The sequence below is a fragment of the Eriocheir sinensis genome, chromosome 8 (assembly GCF_024679095.1).
Source record: "Eriocheir sinensis breed Jianghai 21 chromosome 8, ASM2467909v1, whole genome shotgun sequence".
In the NCBI taxonomy this organism is placed as follows: domain Eukaryota; kingdom Metazoa; phylum Arthropoda; class Malacostraca; order Decapoda; family Varunidae; genus Eriocheir; species Eriocheir sinensis.
This window is the reverse complement of record NC_066516.1, coordinates 9,733,091-9,751,998: the sequence shown is the minus strand read 5'-3', so window position 1 is coordinate 9,751,998 and position 18,908 is coordinate 9,733,091. Positions and strand designations below refer to the sequence as shown.

Sequence of the window (18,908 nt, the reverse complement as noted above, 5' to 3'; positions counted from 1 at the left end):
GCATGTATGTATGTATGTATGTATGCATGCATGTATATATGTATGTATGTATGCATGCAGTATGTGTGTATGCATGACTGATTGTATGCATGTGTGTACGTATGTGTGGTTTCCATGAACACCTGTTATTTTTGGTGATGGGCGGCTCTAGACGATTATCTTCAATAAACAGTGCCTGCCGGTGGCCAACTCACCCCGCCCGTCCTTCCTCACTGTTTGCTTTGAAGTGGTCTGCTGCTGTCTTGTTCGTCACTTCATGACCCACATATGAAAACAGGTTTATTAGCGAAGAGTGATCGCTGACTTAGCGAGATAAAAAGCAACCTTGAGAGAGGTTTTGTTTGACACTTGATTGTCACATTAATTTAAGCAAATTATCTTTAGCTAAGTGATAAAAACCATTAATCCCACCCCAGTGAGCCTCACCACCTGTATCAACACCTGCATCAACACCAGCCCGGCAGAAGGTCCGGTACTGCGGCCTGACACGAGTGATAGTAACGAGGCGGCCTTCTGCTTCCTCCGCCCCGGCTCAGCTGACGACGAAGTGTGAATGGCTATGACATGTACAGCCGCATTCCTGCCGCTCTTCCTCGATCATACTACTGCCTGACCTCGTCCTGGTTTCCTCCTTTCTTGACATCGCCACAAGGACTTGGGCATCAACCCCTGACGTCACCGCACTCCCCGCCCCTCCCCCTAAGTCGCCGACCTTTGGAAAGCTTCGTGAAACATCGCGTCATGCTCTTAATCCTCATGCATTCTTGACGCTGCCTCTTCCCTTTTGCTCGATGAACTAAGACTTTGGTATTTCTTGTCGTCGGTGGTTGTGGTCAACTTTTACAATGACGTAATAACATGAATTCAGTGACTCCGGACAGCATTGCCCTCAAGAAACACAACAGGAATATCACTTGAACGACTTTCCTTAATCTTTGACTTTAATTTTGTGTTTCTTTGATGCATTTATGTGACAGCATTTATATTTTGGTGTGGATCGGTGGTTTTCATTATGATGTAAAAATGTTGAAAATGAAAATTATGCAAAGTCTGCGCTGAGCTCATATCTCTTGATCATTTTCACATACGAGTCAACGACTATTGTGTGTTTGCATTCCAGTAATAAAAAAGAGTGAAAAGATTTTACCTTTCAATGCATACGTATTTATATAGCTGCATAATTGGCATTTTACTCTGTTTACTTGTATTCTTCCTGAACAGAAACTAAAGTGAGCCCAAACTATCCTTTCTGGAGTCATCAGTACCGGTGATCATCAAATAGAGGGGGAAACACGCCATTCCCAACGTTCAGGCGAGGGGCCACTCAGATCAGTTAGTATTTTAAATTAGCAGCGTTCTCTTCAATTTTGGAAATTGCAAGAAGACTGTTCCAACCTTCTTTTACCCCGATGCGAAATGCATTATTAACCCGGTTGCTGCGGGGATCATGTTTCTTAATGGTCCCTCTAAGCGAGAAAAACGAGGAAAAATCATCACTCACACAAACCATCTCATAATATATATCATAGCACTTGTGATCAGTTTATGTATCAACTATTTTGAAGGGTTAAATCATGGCACAAATTTGGCCCGTCGCTGCTACACGGTAAAACCACAAATTTGGCCCGTCGCTACTACCGAAGATTGTTTACATGCAAAAAAAAATTATACTTTACACTCCATATAGATAACACTCCAAAATTTATATCCCAGATACATATGTTGCGGAGTTTTACAATATATTTCACCCCGGTGCCTCATTCTTGAATATTTCTTGCGCGCAGACACGAGGGGAGGCCGAGGACGGGGCAAACCGGCAGCGGTGGACGAGTTTTGTTTACTTAAAAACATACCGACCCTGGTGACCTCGTGTGTGTGTGTGTGTGTGTGTGTGTGTGTGTGTGTGAATCGCCTTTCCACATGTCAAAACTCTGTAATACTCAAGACAGAGTGTACAGGGAACTGAGCCACACACACACACACACACACACACACACACATATTTCTCGTTCATCCTCGTTTTCCTAGATATTCGTAAATGTTGTTCGGGTTGGTGGGAGGGGATGGGGTCGTTAATGTGGCGGTTGCGGTGATGGAGGGGTAGTGTGGGGGTTGGTGGCAGTGGCTCTGAAGGTAGTGAGGATGATGGTAGTGGCGGGGATGGTAGTGGTGAATGAGGTGGCTGGATGATGGGAGGGTGGTGGTGGTGGTGGAGGGGGTGGTGGTGGAGGGGATGATAGTGGAGGTGGATGTTTATGTCGTTAATGAAGTAACCAAACACGACCCTTTCCGGACCCTTGACGCTGGACAGGCCCAGAGGAGGAAAAGAAGAGAGGAAAGGGTGACGGGGGGAGGAGGAGGAGGAGGAAGAGGAGGAGGAAGAGGAGGGGAAGGAGGAGGAGGAGGGAGGAAAACTATTATTATCAGAATGGAACACACATACAAAGGTCGGGAAAAAAATCTTGCAACACTTAAAAGAAAAGTATGAAAATGAGAAGTAGAAGACTGAGACAGAGGAGGAGGAGGAGGAGGAGGAGGAGGAGGAGAAAGAAGATGAAAAGTAAATAACGGAATAAAATAAACAAAAAAAAAGCAAAAGATAGATGCTACGAAACAGGGAAAAATATGAAAGGAGGAAAAGACTAAAGAGCAAAAGAATAAAGGAAAAAAAAGAAGGAAAATTGAAATGGAAGATAATCACAGAATGAGGACGCAAATACTCGCAAGGGAACACAAAGCAGGCTACAGAAGAAGCTCCCGACTCACTTTGTTTTGAATTACTTAAAATAATAAAGATATAAAGATAAGAACATGCGCAGTTTTTTTTTTCTTCTCTATTACTTTACTTCATCACATCATCTCAGTCAGGTATACATATATTTGTCTGTGTCTACCCTTCCTTTCCATCTGTCTCGAACGAAAAAGAGGGAAAATGAGGACCCTGTTTTTTCTTTTATCTTCTTTTGTTGGTTTCATACTTCACAAATGTCCTGTACTGTCCTCTATCTCCCTTCCATTCCCGTGATCTGAGATGAGTGGAGGGAAAGAGTGAGGGAAGAAGAGGAAAGAGAAACAAAAGAGCATCATTTTGATCTTTTCCTGTACTGTCCTCTATCTCCCTTCCATTCCCGTGTTCTGAGATGAGTGGAGGGAAAGAGTGCGGGAAGAAGAGGAAAGAGAAACAAAAGAGCATCATTTTGATCTTTTCCTGTACTGTCCTCTATCTCCCTTCCATTCCCGTGTTCTGAGATGAGTGGAGGGAAAGAGTGAAGGAAGAAGAGGAAAGAGAAACAAAAGAGCATCATTTCAATCTTTTCCTGTACTGTCCTCTATCTCCCTTCCATTCCCGTGTTCTGAGATGAGTGGAGGGAAAGAGTGAAGGAAGAAGAGGAAAGAGGAACAAAAGAGCATCATTTCACTCTTTTTAAATGACAAAGCGATCTCATGTTACAGATTTGTCCTCTTGCACCACTATCATTTACCTTTCTGTTGTCTAGGATGGGCGGAGGGGAAAGAGAGAGGGGATAAGGGAGAGAAGGAAAGGGAAAGGAAGAGAGGGGAGGGTAGAAAAGAGGGGTGACAAAATGGGCAGGAGTGAAAGGAGAGAGGCAAGCAAAGGAGGAGAGGGAAGAGGAGAAAAGGGGAGAGTGAAAGTAGAGGAGAGAAGAGGAAAGGAGGAGAGGAGAAGGTAGGAAAAAGGGAGGTGAGAGGAGAGGAGAGGTAAGGAAGAGGAAGAGAGGGAAGAGTAGAAAGAGAGGAGATGAAGAAATGGGCAGAGCAAAGGGAGAAAGATGGAAAAGAAAGGGAAGAAAGAAGGGGAGGGTATAGAAAAGGCGGGGGTTAAGATAGGGGCAGGAGAGACGGGCACCCTAGCTAGGCACGTGCTGCACAACCTCGCCAAAATACACACCCTCAGACGCCACTCGACGCACCTGTACACCACAAACCAAGCTAAATGTGTCAGCCTCCCGCCGGCGCTCCACCCATACCTGCCATTCTTCCGCATGCCCTCCGCCCCTCGCCGCCTATTTAAGATTCCTCTGGTCTCCCATTTACCGCCCCAGGTCTCCCATCTCCCTTCCCTTGATAGTCGTTGGCTGGCACCTGGTTATGTTGATCCAAATACCCCGCCAGTCACAGCCAATATCTTCCCTCTTGTCGCATGCATGAGAGGAGACCAACGTGTTTTCCGTCTTCCATTTACTGCCCCTCCGTCTGCCACCTACATCCCCTTGATAGTCGTTGGCTTGCACCTGGTTCTGTCCGTTCCAACCATCTTTCCTACTGTCGAATGCATGGGAAGGTAAGGAGTCAGTCAGATGCCTCTCACTCCCATATGCTCTCCCTCGTCTCCCATCGCCCTTCCCTTGATAGTCGTCGGCTTGCACCTGTTTCTGTCCACCCCAAGAGTCCGCCAGAGCTAACACATTCCCTCTTATCGGATGCATGAGAAGGTAAATCCCACGTGCTTTCCGTAAGAGCACTTTTCAATCTAACATTCTCGTCCACCCTCACCACAGCCGTAAACACTTCCCAAACGGCACAGGCACTACGATAAACTAGGTTACTCTAAAAGGATTCCACGGTGAAACAAAAACACGAGTTGCTGGCGCCGTGCGTATGCGGTAACTTCCATTATTTTCCCTCTTTCTCTCTCCCGTGACAGCTGCCAGGTCCTTTTTTTCGGAGGTCGTGGCGTGGCGAGGGAAGAGGGACGAGCGTGGCGGCGCGGGGTGTTGGGTGGCGAAGAGAAGCAGGAGATGGTGAAGTGATTAAGCCGCGGCGATGACGGACGAGTGGAAGAGAGGCACGAGGGGTAGGGAAGGGAAGGGACGGTGGTGGTGGTGGTGGTGGTGAGGGTAAGGGGGAGGATCAACACACACACACACACACACACACACACACACACACACACAGGGTTTATATGAGTTTCAAGTTTTCAGTATCTAACCGTAACACCAAAAGATAGAGTAAAAATAATAAACACTTGAAAATAATAGAAATGACATGTTTATTCGTAGCAATTTAACCTCATAAATCCAGATCTCTCTCTCTCTCTCTCTCTCTCTCTCTCTCTCTCTCTCTCTCTCTCTCTCTCTCTCTCTCTCTCTCTCCTACATCACTAAAGACGCCGCGCTGTATATTTCACACTTCCAACTGTTAAATTACTATACATAGAATATTTGGCAACAACCACTCACGTTTTCCCTACTTCCTCTCTCTCTCTCTCTCTCTCTCTCTCTCTCTCTCTCTCTCTCTCTCTCTCTCTCTCTCTCTCTCTCTCTCTCTCTCTCTCTCTCTCTCTCTCTCTCTCTCTCTCTCTCTCTCTCGGAAGCTCGCCCTCCTTGGATCAGAGACGCCCCGCCGATCTCGCCATCTGTCCCTGCTTGCGTGGCTCCTCCTGGACAAACAAGACACTCTTCACGCCTCGCCGCTCACTTCGCACTTTCTCCTTCGCCACTGGGAGATGGTATCGTGGCTGGCGCCTACCCACGGCCTACTTCCCCGCGGCCGAATGAAGTCATCGCGAACCAAACGCTCCCTCGCAAGTCGCAACGCAGCATAACACGTGTAGGCACTCATGAACCAGTTTCAAGAATCATTGTAATCAGTTTTCCATCACTAGAGTTCCAGATATCTCCATGTGAAAGTTATCGTTCTTTCTGCCTATCTCTCTATTGATTTATCTGTCTATTTATCTATTTATCTTTATCTTCACAAGTAGAAAATCAGCTGCATGCCCATCTCATTGGTTTACACACGCGGGAAACCTTCAGAAGTCACACATGTTCAAAATGCATAAAGCTACATGAAAAGACACCGATCTCCTGCAACTTGATTATTCCTATGAACACTTTACTCTGCTTTGAGAAGTAAGATAAAACAATTTACATTACGGGAAGGACAAAACCTGAGCAAGAGGCAAGTTGGAATTTTATAAAACTCGATATATACCTGTATCTTCAGTTTCGCCTAACACTACCCACATGCTGTCCTGAAGACCACTATCAACCCGGACTCCAGATTCTCTCTAATAAGATGATCAAAGATGAGTACTGGGGGTCAGCATGTGCCAAGCAAGATAGCGCCACTATAAACACTTGCCTGCGCCAGAACGAGATGGGGCCGACCACCAGGCCCCACCGAGAAAGCCTACCGACGTCTTTACGTGTCTTTACATCACAACACGGTAGAAGATACGGGCTGCCCTAATGTGTTGTAAGGCCCAGCGGGAGGATCATGGGTCGGGGTGAGAGGTAGGGAGGGGGAGAGGAGGGTAAGTAGGTGCCTGAGCTCTTTTTCTTTGGTATGTGTGTGAAGAAGGGAAAAGGAAAAGAGAATAACAAAACAAATAGAAGACAGCAAAAAGAGTGATAGATGTGTGTGTGTGTGTGTGTGTGTGTGTGTGTGTGTGTGTGTGTGTGTGTGTGTGTGAAGGGGTAAGCAGAAGGAAACTGATACCGAATTAAAACAAACAAATGAAAGCAAAAGCGTGAAAGATGTGACACGTAAAAAAAAATTAAAAATAAGAACATGTATACACGTATGTCTTTCTTCCTGTCACGGTCATGGTTTTTTTTTTATGTTTTGTTATTATATTTCAGTTTTAGCGTTGCAATATATAGATAATTCACTTGTTCCTCTGATTAATGTGACTCTCTCTCTCTCTCTCTCTCTCTCTCTCTCTCTCTCTCTCTCTCTCTCTCTCTCTCTCTCTCTCTCTCTCTCTCTCTCTCTCTCAACAAGGCACACACGACCTTGCCCCGCCTCGGTTCCGCCTACGCCGCCTGACACCCCTCTGGCAGGTTGATATTCTCAGACACTTTCTCCTCTCGCTTCAACTATTTCCAAAGGCCGAAAAGGAGATTGATCGGGTTGTATTGAATCGTTTTTCATGTTCACGGTACAGAGGAAGGGTCAAACTACTAACAGGGCCATAAGGCTACCCATGGAAATGCCCACAGCTCCTACGAAAGCCTTGTTGAATGTGTGTACTTGGGCGCCGGAGTGTTTAAAAATATGACACCTTGACTTTTCACTCTTCATACGGCTTGAGCGGCACTCCCCTTCCTCCTGCGCCTTCCTCTGTGCCTGAAGCGACTGTCTCCTCCAGTGGCACCAAACTAAAGACACTCAAGGCCGAGGTGGGTGGATGGGGGCGGTGTCAAAGAGAGAGGAAGAAAGAGTGAGGGTGGGAAAGGGAGTGGGGCAGATGGGTTCGAGGGGAGACAGGGCAGGAGGATGAGGGGATGAGGGGAGTTCTTCTCTAATCTGCCTGTGTCGGAAGTGTTGGCTGAGGCTGCTACGTACATTAACCTTCCCCCCCTTCCCCTCTTCACCTCCACCCTTCTCCCCTCTTCACTTCTCCGCCCTTCTTCTCCTTGACTTTGATCTCTAGGTAATCCTGCTATCATATTATTGTTGGCTTGTGTGTGTGTGTGTGTGTGTGTGTGTGTGTGTGTGTGTGTTTGTGTGTGTGTGTGTGTGTGTGTGTGTGTGTGTGTGTGTGTGTGTGTGTGTGTCCATCCTTCTTGCGCTCCTCTAAATTACATAACACAACAAATATATGGAAATCTTCAGAAGCGGTGCCGTCCACTGCAACTCAATTTTATACGGCAAAGACCACTACTAAAAGCACTCGTTATGGCATGTGTTCCCGAGGCCTGCAGCACAAGAGTCAGGACAAAAGAAATGTGTAAGAATAAGGGTGGTGACCGGAGTGAGGATGTTGTATTTGTCTCTTCGTAGAACCGAGTAGTTTCGACACACGACCCCACTTGAAACATCTTGCTTTTCGCCCTCATGAATCAACGCCTCGTAATCTGCCGCAGCGCTTGTCATGATTCACGCGCTGCAACTCGCACAACCTAAGGAAATGTCGCCGTCGGTCTGCGTGGGAGGGAGGGCATGCATGGCTGCGGAACTCACTACACCCTCATGTCCCTCCCTCTTGAGCCTGTTTGTGAGTGATCTCCAAGGAGTCTGTGTTGTCTCTCAGGTAACGAGGGATCTCAGAGGATGAGGTGCAGGAATGAAATGTCAACAAGCTCCTCGGTGGAGAGACGGAGGGTAGGAATGACAGACATGATGGCCCACGCAGCCCTGAGTGACGCGCTGCTGCTGGGTGGGCGTAAGGATGATTTCATTGACCGTCTTGACTTCGGTGGACGGCTGATTATTCCAGTCCCCCTTCACGCCTGCCCCTTGCCTTGCCTCCATTCAGGTTACGGCACATCCGGATACACCACAGAGAACCGTGAGAAACCATTCGTGACATCACCCTGAGTGACTATCCAACATTCGTGATGGCTGATTCACATCCTTTCTTAACCTAACTGAAATCCCATACACACTTGATGTATTTATGAATATTTGTGTTGGGTTTTGAGCTTCAAGTGGAATCACAGTCCTGAAGTGGGCGCTGCCGGTGCGTGGGAGCGCCGGCCGGCAGCCCGCCAAGGCCACGGCCACGAGGACTGACTGCCGCAGCAGCCCACGCGCCGCATCATTGTTGTTGTTACAGGATGGAATGGCTCCAGGCGGCCTGCCGTTGACTTCACCATGTGGATGTTTCCTTCCGATACAACACGATGCCAAGCAAAAAACTTTTTTTTTTTCAGTTGGTCTTTTTTGCTGCAATGTTTTAGGAATTACGAGTTTGAACTGTTTGGCCTCCTAGTTAGTATTGAATTAAATGATGATTGCCAATTGGTATTTCTTTGCATTTTGCCTTTCCCGCCATGACTGTTACAGAAAAATATATTTTCAAATCGAAAACGTTCATTAAATTAAAACCTGCACCACAACCCAAGTGGAAGCTCTCCTCCACAGCCCCACCCACTCACCACACGCAAGTCCTCGCCCCCGTCGTTTGCCATCTCTCCGGGAGTCCACGGCACGCTGACGGAGCCTTGCAGGCGGCAGTTGATGTACACGGTGGCGCGCCGCTCCTCCTGGTCCACCTCCAGCAGCAGGGACTCCAGCGTATTGCGCCCCGTCACGTCCGGGGCCGCGATCCGCCGGGTGTCCTTCACGCCGTTGGTCAAGGCGTCCAGAGTCACTGCAGACGACAAGGATGGCACCGAGGTTACAATATGGTTTGAAATCTATTACATCGATCTTGTGTGTGTGTGTGTGTGTGTGTGTGTGTGTGTGTGTGTGTGTGTGTGTGTGTGTGTGTAATAATAATAATAATAATAATAATAATAATAATCGGTTTATTTCGGAGATGGCAGCCGTTAGGCTGAAAATGTACATATTAAGATTACAAAGTGTAACTATATAAGAAAATTACAATATGAAAGGGGTGTGGGGGTAGGTAATTTACAGTAACGGAGGGAAAGTTATGATGATGTTTGAGGGGTGAGGAGGTGGTGGAGTGCGGTGTGGTAGAGTGTGTGTGTGTGTGTGTGTGTGTGTGTGTGTGTGTGTGTGTGTGTGTGTGTACCTGGATTGAACGATAATGGACTCCAAATATGGCTCCAAAGAGATTATTTCATCAGACCTTCCCCCTCCCACCCCTCCATCAACCCCAACCTTCTCCCCTTTCCCTAGCGGACCGAGTGACCCGCGATCTCTATTCGTCATATGGAGAGAGCAAGGCAGGAAGCGGGGGAGGGAAATGACTGGTGTGGAGGTTAAGAAAACGTGTGTGTGTATGTGTGTGTAATTCACCTCTTGGTCTGCTGCGGGTCTCTCTCGAGACAGCCAGCCGTTCCCCTACGGAAGAGCACAGAGCTCGTAGTACCGATCTTTGGGTAGGACTGAGACCACTCACACACAACACACCGCGACAAAGAGGTCACAACTCTTCGCCTGACGTCGCGCACCTACTCACTGCTAGGTGAACAGGGGCTGCACGTGAAAGAAGATAAACCCAACTTATTTTCACCCGGCCGGGGAATCGAATCCCGGTCCTTCTGGTTGTGAGCCAGACGCTCTACCCCTGAGCTAGCGGGCCGTGTATGCCGTGTGTGTGTGTGTGTGTGTGTGTGTGTGTGTGTGTGTGGTTACTTGACGTCAACACGATCAATGAGAAAGACAACAACACACACACACACACACACACACACACACACACACACTTTATGAGGTACGCACTTGAGGACTTCATTTGTTTGGCTTTTCTGCATGACGTCACAAATAAGCAAGCGATGTGTGTGTGTGTGTGTGTGTGTGTGTGTGTGTGTGTGTGTGTGTGTGTGTGTGTGTGTGTGTGTGTGTGTGTGTGTGTGTGCACCGTAAATTTCCTTTCATCAAAAAGAGGACCAGATGAATACACACACACACACACACACACACACACACACACACACCAAAAAAAACAAAAAAACATAACAAACTCTAGGTATTGTTTCACGCTTGAGGAATGTAGTCAAAGGAATGTCTGAGAAACTTGGATTATATGACAAGCAAAATAAATGGTGTGATGCAACTGCTTCTGTATGTGTGTGTGTGTGTGTGTGTGTGTGTGTGTGTGTGTCGTTACCCCGGGCAGTGTGTACATATGGCTAGGCTTACACAGGACGCGCGGGAGAGTGCCTGTGAAAGTGATCGAGGATGAAGCAAGGGCGTGGGTGCGGGCGTGGACCTTAGGGAGGGACGGGGTGTGGGGGGTGTGGCGAAGGGGGGAAGGGAGCGAGGGTGTAGTAGTAGGAGAACACATTAATGACCTCTCCTTAACCTGCCTCACTCACTCCACGGACAAGAGAGAGAGAGAGAGAGAGAGAGAGAGAGAGAGAGAGAGAGAGAGAGAGAGAGAGAGAACCTGCGTGCCCCTGTCTGCGTCCCTCCCACGCCCCCTCAGTGCGAGTCTTGTCTCATTCATTAACGCCTTCCACACACAGACCTCTCTCCGCGCTCCAATTCTTTGCCGTCACCTCCAGCCCCTTTTTGTTTATGGGCAGGCAGTAGTTACTCTCTCTCTCTCTCTCTCTCTCTCTCTCTCTCTCTCTCTCTCTCTCTCTCTCTCTCTCTCTCTCTCTCTCTCTCTCTCTCTCTCTCTCTCTCGCCGTGAAGTCTTTTTCATAGATGTGTTTGTGAATAAAAGTTTCAATCAATCAATCAATCTCTCTCTCTCTCTCTCTCTCTCTCTCTCTCTCTCTCTCTCTCTCTCTCTCTCTCTCTCTCTCTCTCTCTCTCTCTCTCTCTCTCTCTCTCTCTCTCTCCCGGAAATAGGCTACCCTCTTATTGGTTGTTTCATATGGACGCTATTTTGTGGTTTACTCTGATAACGGAATTCAAAACAGTCTAAGAAGGGAAGTAGATAGTTTGCTTGTTTAGTTAAGTCCGGCAACTCATTTGTCACCCAAGTGGATCACGATATGGCGAGCGGGGGTTGTCAGGGAGCATTGGAGGGTCTCTCGTTACGTCCTGGTGGCTGTCTTCCTGTCCTCACCTCGTCACCTCCGCTCGTCCTCGTCACTCGTCCCACAACGCCCACAGCTCCTCCTCCTCCTCCTCCTCCTCTTTCTCTTCCTCCTCCTTACACACACACAAGCACACACACACACACAAAAAAAAAAACGCCGCGTACAAGAAAAAAAAAAGTACAGTAGCTTTATGTACACAGCGAGCGCTCCCACAGAGAGAGAGAGAGAGAGAGAGAGAGAGAGAGAGAGAGAGAGAAGGGGGGGGAGGGACTATCGACTTTCACACTTTCATCATACAAATCTTTATCCCGGCGAATATTTTTACGAACTCTTGCAAACTAACGCCTGAACATATAAATACTCCACCCACGGGACGGGACGAGATGCTCCGGTTGCCACACATGTTAAAGAGTTTGTTTGTTTGTGGCCATTGTGTTTGTTGACGTTGATGGGGGACTATTGTGTTTTATTTTGCTTTGTTTTGTTTTATTCGTTTTCTTTCATTTTATTTCCGTTCATTTATTTCATTCAATCAGATTTATTTCATCTCGTCTATTTTATTTTATTCATTTCTTTCACTCCGTCATTTTATCTTATTTTATTCAACTATTTTATTACATTTCATTCACTTCATTTCACTCAACTATTGTATTTCGTTTCATTCATTTTATTTCATTCAACATTTCTGCGATTTTTCCTTCAACTTTTATTATATTCTATTGCATTCACGTCAAGGATTTTTAACTCTTCATTATAATGGTTCTGTTATAGGTCCCGTTAGAAGAATATACATCTCTCTCTCTCTCTCTCTCTCTCTCTCTCTCTCTCTCTCTCTCTCTCTCTCTCTCTCTCTCTCTCTCTCTCTCTCTCTCTCTCTCTCTCTCTCTCTCTCCCCCCCCCCCTCGCGTCTGATTTGTAGTATTTCCTCAGCCATTCTCCCTCCAAGGATTTTCGCATTTATTCTCCGTATCTTATTTCTCATCGAGCATCTGATATTCATGCGTGACCATCTATTATACTTTCCCTTTGCCTTGCGTTGCCTCACTCTGCATCTCTTCACTATTTCACTCCTACCTTCTATCTGCGTTTTCCTCCTATTTTCGTTTGATACATTCTGTTTCCTCAGATTTTACTCTTTATTCATTCATTCATTCATTTAATTTCTATCGTGGCCTTCGGGGAGAGAGGAGAGCGAGGAGGTTTTCGTCGTTGTCCGTCTGTCTGTTTGTTAGTTGTCAAATATCTAAAAAATGGATCGACATACTAATAGTCATCAAATTCATATTAAAACATCAGTAGCGGGCTTTTTTTCACATTTGTCACCTTTTTCATGCCCTTGAACTGACTCCTCTACTTTAAAAAAAAAAAAAAGTATATACGTGAATATATCAAGCTGAATGAATTTTGTAGATTATCCCATGAAACCTGACTGAATGAAGGTGAATGTAAGTCAAATTAAATTATTACGAGAATGACATGCCGCCTGCGCTTTGAGGACAGACCAAAAGTGTTTCCACCCATGTCCCAGTTAACTAAGCAGTGAACGGGTACTAGACAGGGTAGTTCGCTTCCCTGAGGGTGTTCCAGCAGCTTTCCGGTAAAGGTCCGATAAAAATGAGTGATAGCGGATATTTTCGACTGAAAAAAAAGGATAATAAGGCGGGAGATGAGTTTTCTCTGTTACTTTCTTTGTTTTTTCTTTCTTTGTTTACTTTACTTTGTTTAGTTTAGTTTATTTATTTCTTTGTTTATCTATTTTCTCTAAGTCTCTATATCTATCTATCTATCTACCTATCTATCTATCTCTCAGTAAATCTTTTTCCATTATGATATATGACCGTTTTCTTTTATTTTCAAATTACATGAACAATCCTATTCTCTCCTTTTTACTCATTTACACTGATTGCACTAAACTTGCGCAGATCATTTTTGTTGGCCAGTCATCAGCAGGTCTTTCATCAGGCTGTTGTTTTAATGAAGTCCCTTGACACTTCCCTTTAAGGTGTCGCATCCAAGGTCTCCCCGTTAAGCAATGGCTTCCCTCCCACGCTACATTTACTTCCAGGCCGTCCCTTCATATGTGGCTTTCATGCCGATTTGTTCCAGGTCACTAAATGGCTGTGGAGGTCACTGATTAGGTCATTCTGCCGTTAAGTCACCAAGTCGTCACTTCGCATAAGGTTTTCATGGTGAGTTGTATTCCAGGTGACTTTATAGTTTTGTAGGTCATTTATGAGGTCCCCCTGCCGCCAAGTCACCGTTCCAGGTCACCAAACACACGGCAGGGGATCGGGGGGGCGGGGGGCTGGCGTGGTCAGTCACTCCACCCGCGAGGCCAAATATGTCCAAGTCTCTGTTCGAGGTGACGCCCCGCCCGCCCTCCATCCTACTCTCCTTGATTTTTGTCTCCTCACCCCTACCCCTCCACCGCCAATCTCCCGCTCCGACCCTCTCTGTCCTTTCTCTCCTCTCCCCCTCCCCCTCCATTTGATATTTTCTCCTCTTCCCTACCCCTCCATACCCCACCCTTCAGCCTCAACCCTCTGTCCTTTCTCTCCTCTCCCCCTCCCCCTCCATTTGATATTTTCTCCTCTTCCCTACCCCTCCATACCCCACCCTTCAGCCTCAACCCTCTGTCCTTTCTCTCCTCTCCCTCTCCCCCTCCATTTGATTTTTTCTCCTCTTCCTTACCCCTCCATACCCCACCCTTCAGCCTCAACCCTCTGTCCTTTCCCTCCACTCCCCCTCCCCCTCTTCTTATTTTTGGTCTCCTCACTCCTACCCCTTCAGCCCCCCAGCCTCTACCCCCTACCGTCTGTCCTTTCTTTCCCCTCCTTTGCCCCCTTTCCTGCTGCAATATTCTGTCCTATCCCCTTCCCTTCTCCTCCTACCACTCTAACCCTCTGCCCTATCTCCCTTCCTTTCCCCTTCTCCTTTTGCCCTAACCCTTTGTCCCGTCTCCCCTTTCTCTCCCCCTTTCCTGCATGCCTCAAATTTCTGTCCAATCTCCACTCCCCCGCTCCCTACTCCTGCCCTAACCCTCTGTCCTGTCTCCTCACTCCTCCCCTTCTCCTGCCCTAACCATTGTCCTATCCCCTTCCCCTTCCCCCTCTTCTTCCATAACCCTCTGACCTCTATTCTTTCTCTTCCCCCTCCTCCCTTCCACCCAGCCACCCTTCTCCCCGACCTTCTATATATCCTTTCTTTCCTTGCTTCTCCTCGACCTCAAGACCTCAGACCACCTCTTCCTCCCACCCAGCATCCCAGCTAACACTCCTTCCTCCCTTCCCTCTTCCCACCTTTCACCCCACCCTCAGCCTCCGCAGCCCATCCGTCCACCTCTCCCTGCCCCCTCCTCCCTCTCCCTCTACATTCTCGACCCTTTCCCCCTTCCCTCCTTGGTGGTCAAAAGTCGTGTTTCTTCAGGTAGGTCGAAGGTTAATGGGGTAAGTGTGACCATCATGATATACAGTCTGCCAGCGCGCACACACACACACGCACGCACACCAAAGACACACAGTAAACGGATACAGGTGAACAGCTTAAAGTACATCACCTTACACACACACACACACACATACACACACACATACACACACACACATACACACACACAACCACCCACACAAAGCCATCCCATCATCTCCATGCGCCGCACACTCACATAATAGATGCAGTGTAAACAGCGAACAAATGACAATAATATTTATAAACTTGGACGCGGCCACACAAAAGTTTATCACCCGGCATGTCAAGACGAAGAGGCAAACAAGGAGACACGGGGAAAGACGTAACGTGGATGAAAAAGAAAAAGAAGTGACATGACCCCAAAACAGACGGACGGACAAACACGAGAGGCGACTCACCCTGCCCCAGCCTCCGGTCCAGGGACATCACGAAGCGGCTGTGGCCCGGGAAGGCGATGGAGAGGAGGACCTGCGCGCCGGCTCGTCTGGGTGAGGGGACGCCCACGAAGCTGAAGAAGAGCTTGTCCTCGCTCACCGCCGCACGCGTGGAAGACGTCAGGGCTGGAAAATAGAGGAGGAAAACCGAGTTAAATTAAAATCCCCACAAAAGAGGTAAACAGATGAAAAATAAATGTGATGCAAAATAGATGACGAGGAATAGATGAGATGCAAAATAGTTGGGCCACCAAATATATGAGAAAAACCAAGTTGAATAAAAATCTCCAAAAAGAGGTAAATAAAAGAGGAATGCAAAATAGATGACGTAAATGAAGAATGCAAAATAGTTGACGAGGAATCGATGACATACAAAATAGATGAAGAAAATCAAGTTGAAGTAAAATCTCCCTCCCTTCCTGGGGAGGCGGTGCACAACTTAGTGGTTAGCGTGACGGCCCCGCGTCCAGGACGACGCGGGTTCGCGCTCCGCTCGGTGCCACAAGCTTGGATTTTTCAGGCACCGACGAGTGGCCTAAAACTACCCACATGCTGTCCAGAAGACCACCTATCAACCCGGACTCTAGATTTTCTCTCTAAAAGAGGGGGTCATTGATGAGCTCCGGGGGGCAGCTTGAGACAAGCAGGATGGCGCCACTATACACTTGCCTGCGCCACAACGGGCTGGGACCGACCATCAGGCCCCACCAAGAAAGTCTACCGGCGCCATAGGCGGAAACGTAAAAAATATAAATTAATAAATAAAAATAAATAAATAAATGAGCAATAAATGAGATCCAAATTAGATGACGAGGAAAAGGTGAGATGAAAAATAATTGAGGAAACCCAAGGTAAATTAAAACCTCAACAACAGAAAAAAGAACAATTTTCTATATAATTACAGTTGTTGTTTTTTGTCTCCTTTTCGGCGACGCTTTTGTTTCTAAACATGATGCAATATAAAAATAAACAAAGGAACGGTCCTCACTGTAAGTCTTACACGTGACATGAGCGACACACAAAGTCAACTCTTGGTGTCATAGTGTGTGTGTGTGTGTGTGTGTGTGTGTGTCCTTCAAGTGCTCCTGTCTTGCCCTGATGGTGGTGTTGACATCAAGTAACCAACACATAAACACACACACACACACACACACACACACACACACACACACACACACACACACACACACACACACACACACACACACACACACACACACACACACACACACACACACACACACACACACACACACACACACACACACACACACACAAAGAAGGTATTCCCTTCCTGTTTGCGTAGCCTCGCCTCCGTGTGTTTAATCTACGTTTGCCTCGCGGTGGAAAAAATACATTTCTTCACCGCCATCTGCAAAGCTTTTTCTTGTTGTTTCTTCGTCCGTTGCAAAATGAGACGACACCCCGACGCTCGCAGAGTTTTGTGCCATCCATGTGCAACGACGATTACATGGCCTCATCTTTCTTTTTTTCTTTTTATTTATATTTTGGAAATCAAGCGACATGGCTACCTAAAACTGTGAAATCTGCGAGACCAACCTATGTATTTTTTTCTTTAATCATCTTTATTTAATTTGTTCATAAAGTTAGACAGTTTTGAATAATATCTAACCCACTCTATTTTTCATAAGTAATGTCTAAGACTCAAAAAATACCTCTTTGTGAATCTTGACATTTGGTACTATCTAACCCCGTCTATTTTTCATAAGTAATGTCTAAGACTCAAAACTTAGGTAAAAAGAAAACTCTTTGTGAATCTTGACATTATAGTACCGATCCATTTATTAAAACAAATCATAAAACAGAAAACTCTGATATCGTGCAATTTTCTGATATAGTCGATTGACCTGATATGGGGACCGAAAAACGCAAGAAGAAAAGCATATCATAAAGCATTCGTTGTTTCAGTGATTTTCATATTGCATTTCATTTTCAGGATATACCAACGCATATTCTCACTTCATACTTTCCATTGCGAACTACGATAGCCAACACTGAACAAGGAGTAAGAGAGAGAGGCAAAAATGACATGGAAAAATACTGCCCATGGGTGGAGTTTATGCTGAAAAGAAAGGATTAAGTCGGGTCAAGCAGTGCCCGCGCGCGCGCGCGCGCGCGTGTGTGTGTGTGTGTGTGTGTGTGTGTGTGTGTGCTTATGACTTTAACACACAAACATCGGATAAGGGAATGAGTGACGCTGATGAGATGTGGTATTTGAATGAGACGAACAAACGACACACACACACACACACACACACACACACACACACACACACACACACACACACACACACACACTACCGCTCCGGTAGCTCAATCGGTTAGAGCGCTGCACTGCAAGGCTTCACGGTCAAACAGGCGTCGGTTCGAGCCCTACTCAGACCGGATTCTTTCCGTTGACTACAGGAGCATCACTCTCCCCCCTTGAGCAAGGGGGATAGGGTGTGTGGTGAATGAGGTCCTGACAGTACCCAGAGATCGACGATAATGAGCACTTGCTCACGTCGGGAGGGTACCTGCTGGCGAAAGCGAGTCCAACTCGTGATTAGGCCGTGGTGAATTACACACACACACACACACACACACACACACACACACACACGTTTGGCACACCAGTGAAATGTTCTGCTTTCAAATCTCTGAGCGGGCTGAGGCAAGTTGGGCGTCTCCCTTCGCTTTTGTACCCTTCATTAAGCAGAAAACCGGTGCAGATGTAGGTAAGTTCGGAAAAGTGTGACCCGGTTCTCTGGCAGCAACGGTAGGGAAACAATATTGCACTCCCGTGAGTGCATACTGGATGAAAGTGAAGACAGAGGAATGAAAGTGAAGGCAGCATGATAAGAGGCTGCATACTGGATGTAAGTGAAGAGGGAGGAATGAAAGAGGAGACAGTATGATAAGGGGGTGCATACTGGATGAAAGTGAAGACAGAGGAATGAAAGAGGAGACAGTATGATAAGGGGGTGCATACTGGATGAAAGTGAAGACAGAGGAATGAAAGAGGAGACAGTATGATAAGGGGGTGCATACTGGATGAAAGTGAAGATGGAGGAATGAAAGAGGAGACAGTATGATAAGGGGGTGCATACTGGATGAAAGTGAAGACAGAGGAATGAAAGTGAAGACAGTATGATAAGGGGGTGCATACTGGATGAAAGTGAAAACAGAGGAATGAAAGAGGAGACAGTATGATGAGGGGGTGCATACTGGATGAAAGTGAAGACAGAGGAATGAAAGAGGAGACAGTATGATGAGGGGGTGCATACTGGATGAAAGTGAAGACAGAGGAATGAAAGAGGAGACAGTATGATAAGGGGGTGCATACTGGATGAAAGTGAAGACAGGGGAAGGAAAGTGAAGACAGTATGATGAGGGGGTGCATACTGGATGAAAGTGAAGACAGGGGAAGGAAAGTGAAGACAGTATGATAAGGGGGTGCATACTGGATGAAAGTGAAAACAGAGGAATGAAAAAGAAGACAGTATGATGAGGGGGTGCATACTGGATGAAAGTGAAGACAGAGGAATGAAAGTGGAGCCAGTGTGATAAGGGGGTGCATACTGGATGAAAGTGAAGACAGAGGAAGGAAAGTGGAGCCAGTATGATAAGGGAG

At 46.8% G+C, this 18,908-nt stretch overlaps 1 protein-coding gene across 2 annotated transcripts in view; it reads right to left on the bottom strand.

The window, feature by feature from the left end:
- The window catches only part of LOC126995485 (cartilage oligomeric matrix protein-like), a 50,978-nt gene that overhangs the window by 17,323 nt on the left and 14,747 nt on the right, over window positions 1-18,908 (bottom strand). For both annotated transcript variants that reach the window (XM_050855065.1, XM_050855066.1), the window contains exons 2-3: window positions 15,239-15,400; window positions 8,847-9,061 (exon numbers count right to left, since the gene is read on the bottom strand). In XM_050855065.1, the coding sequence (XP_050711022.1) occupies window positions 8,847-9,061; window positions 15,239-15,400 (377 nt within the window). The remainder of the gene's footprint in view (window positions 1-8,846; window positions 9,062-15,238; window positions 15,401-18,908) is intronic.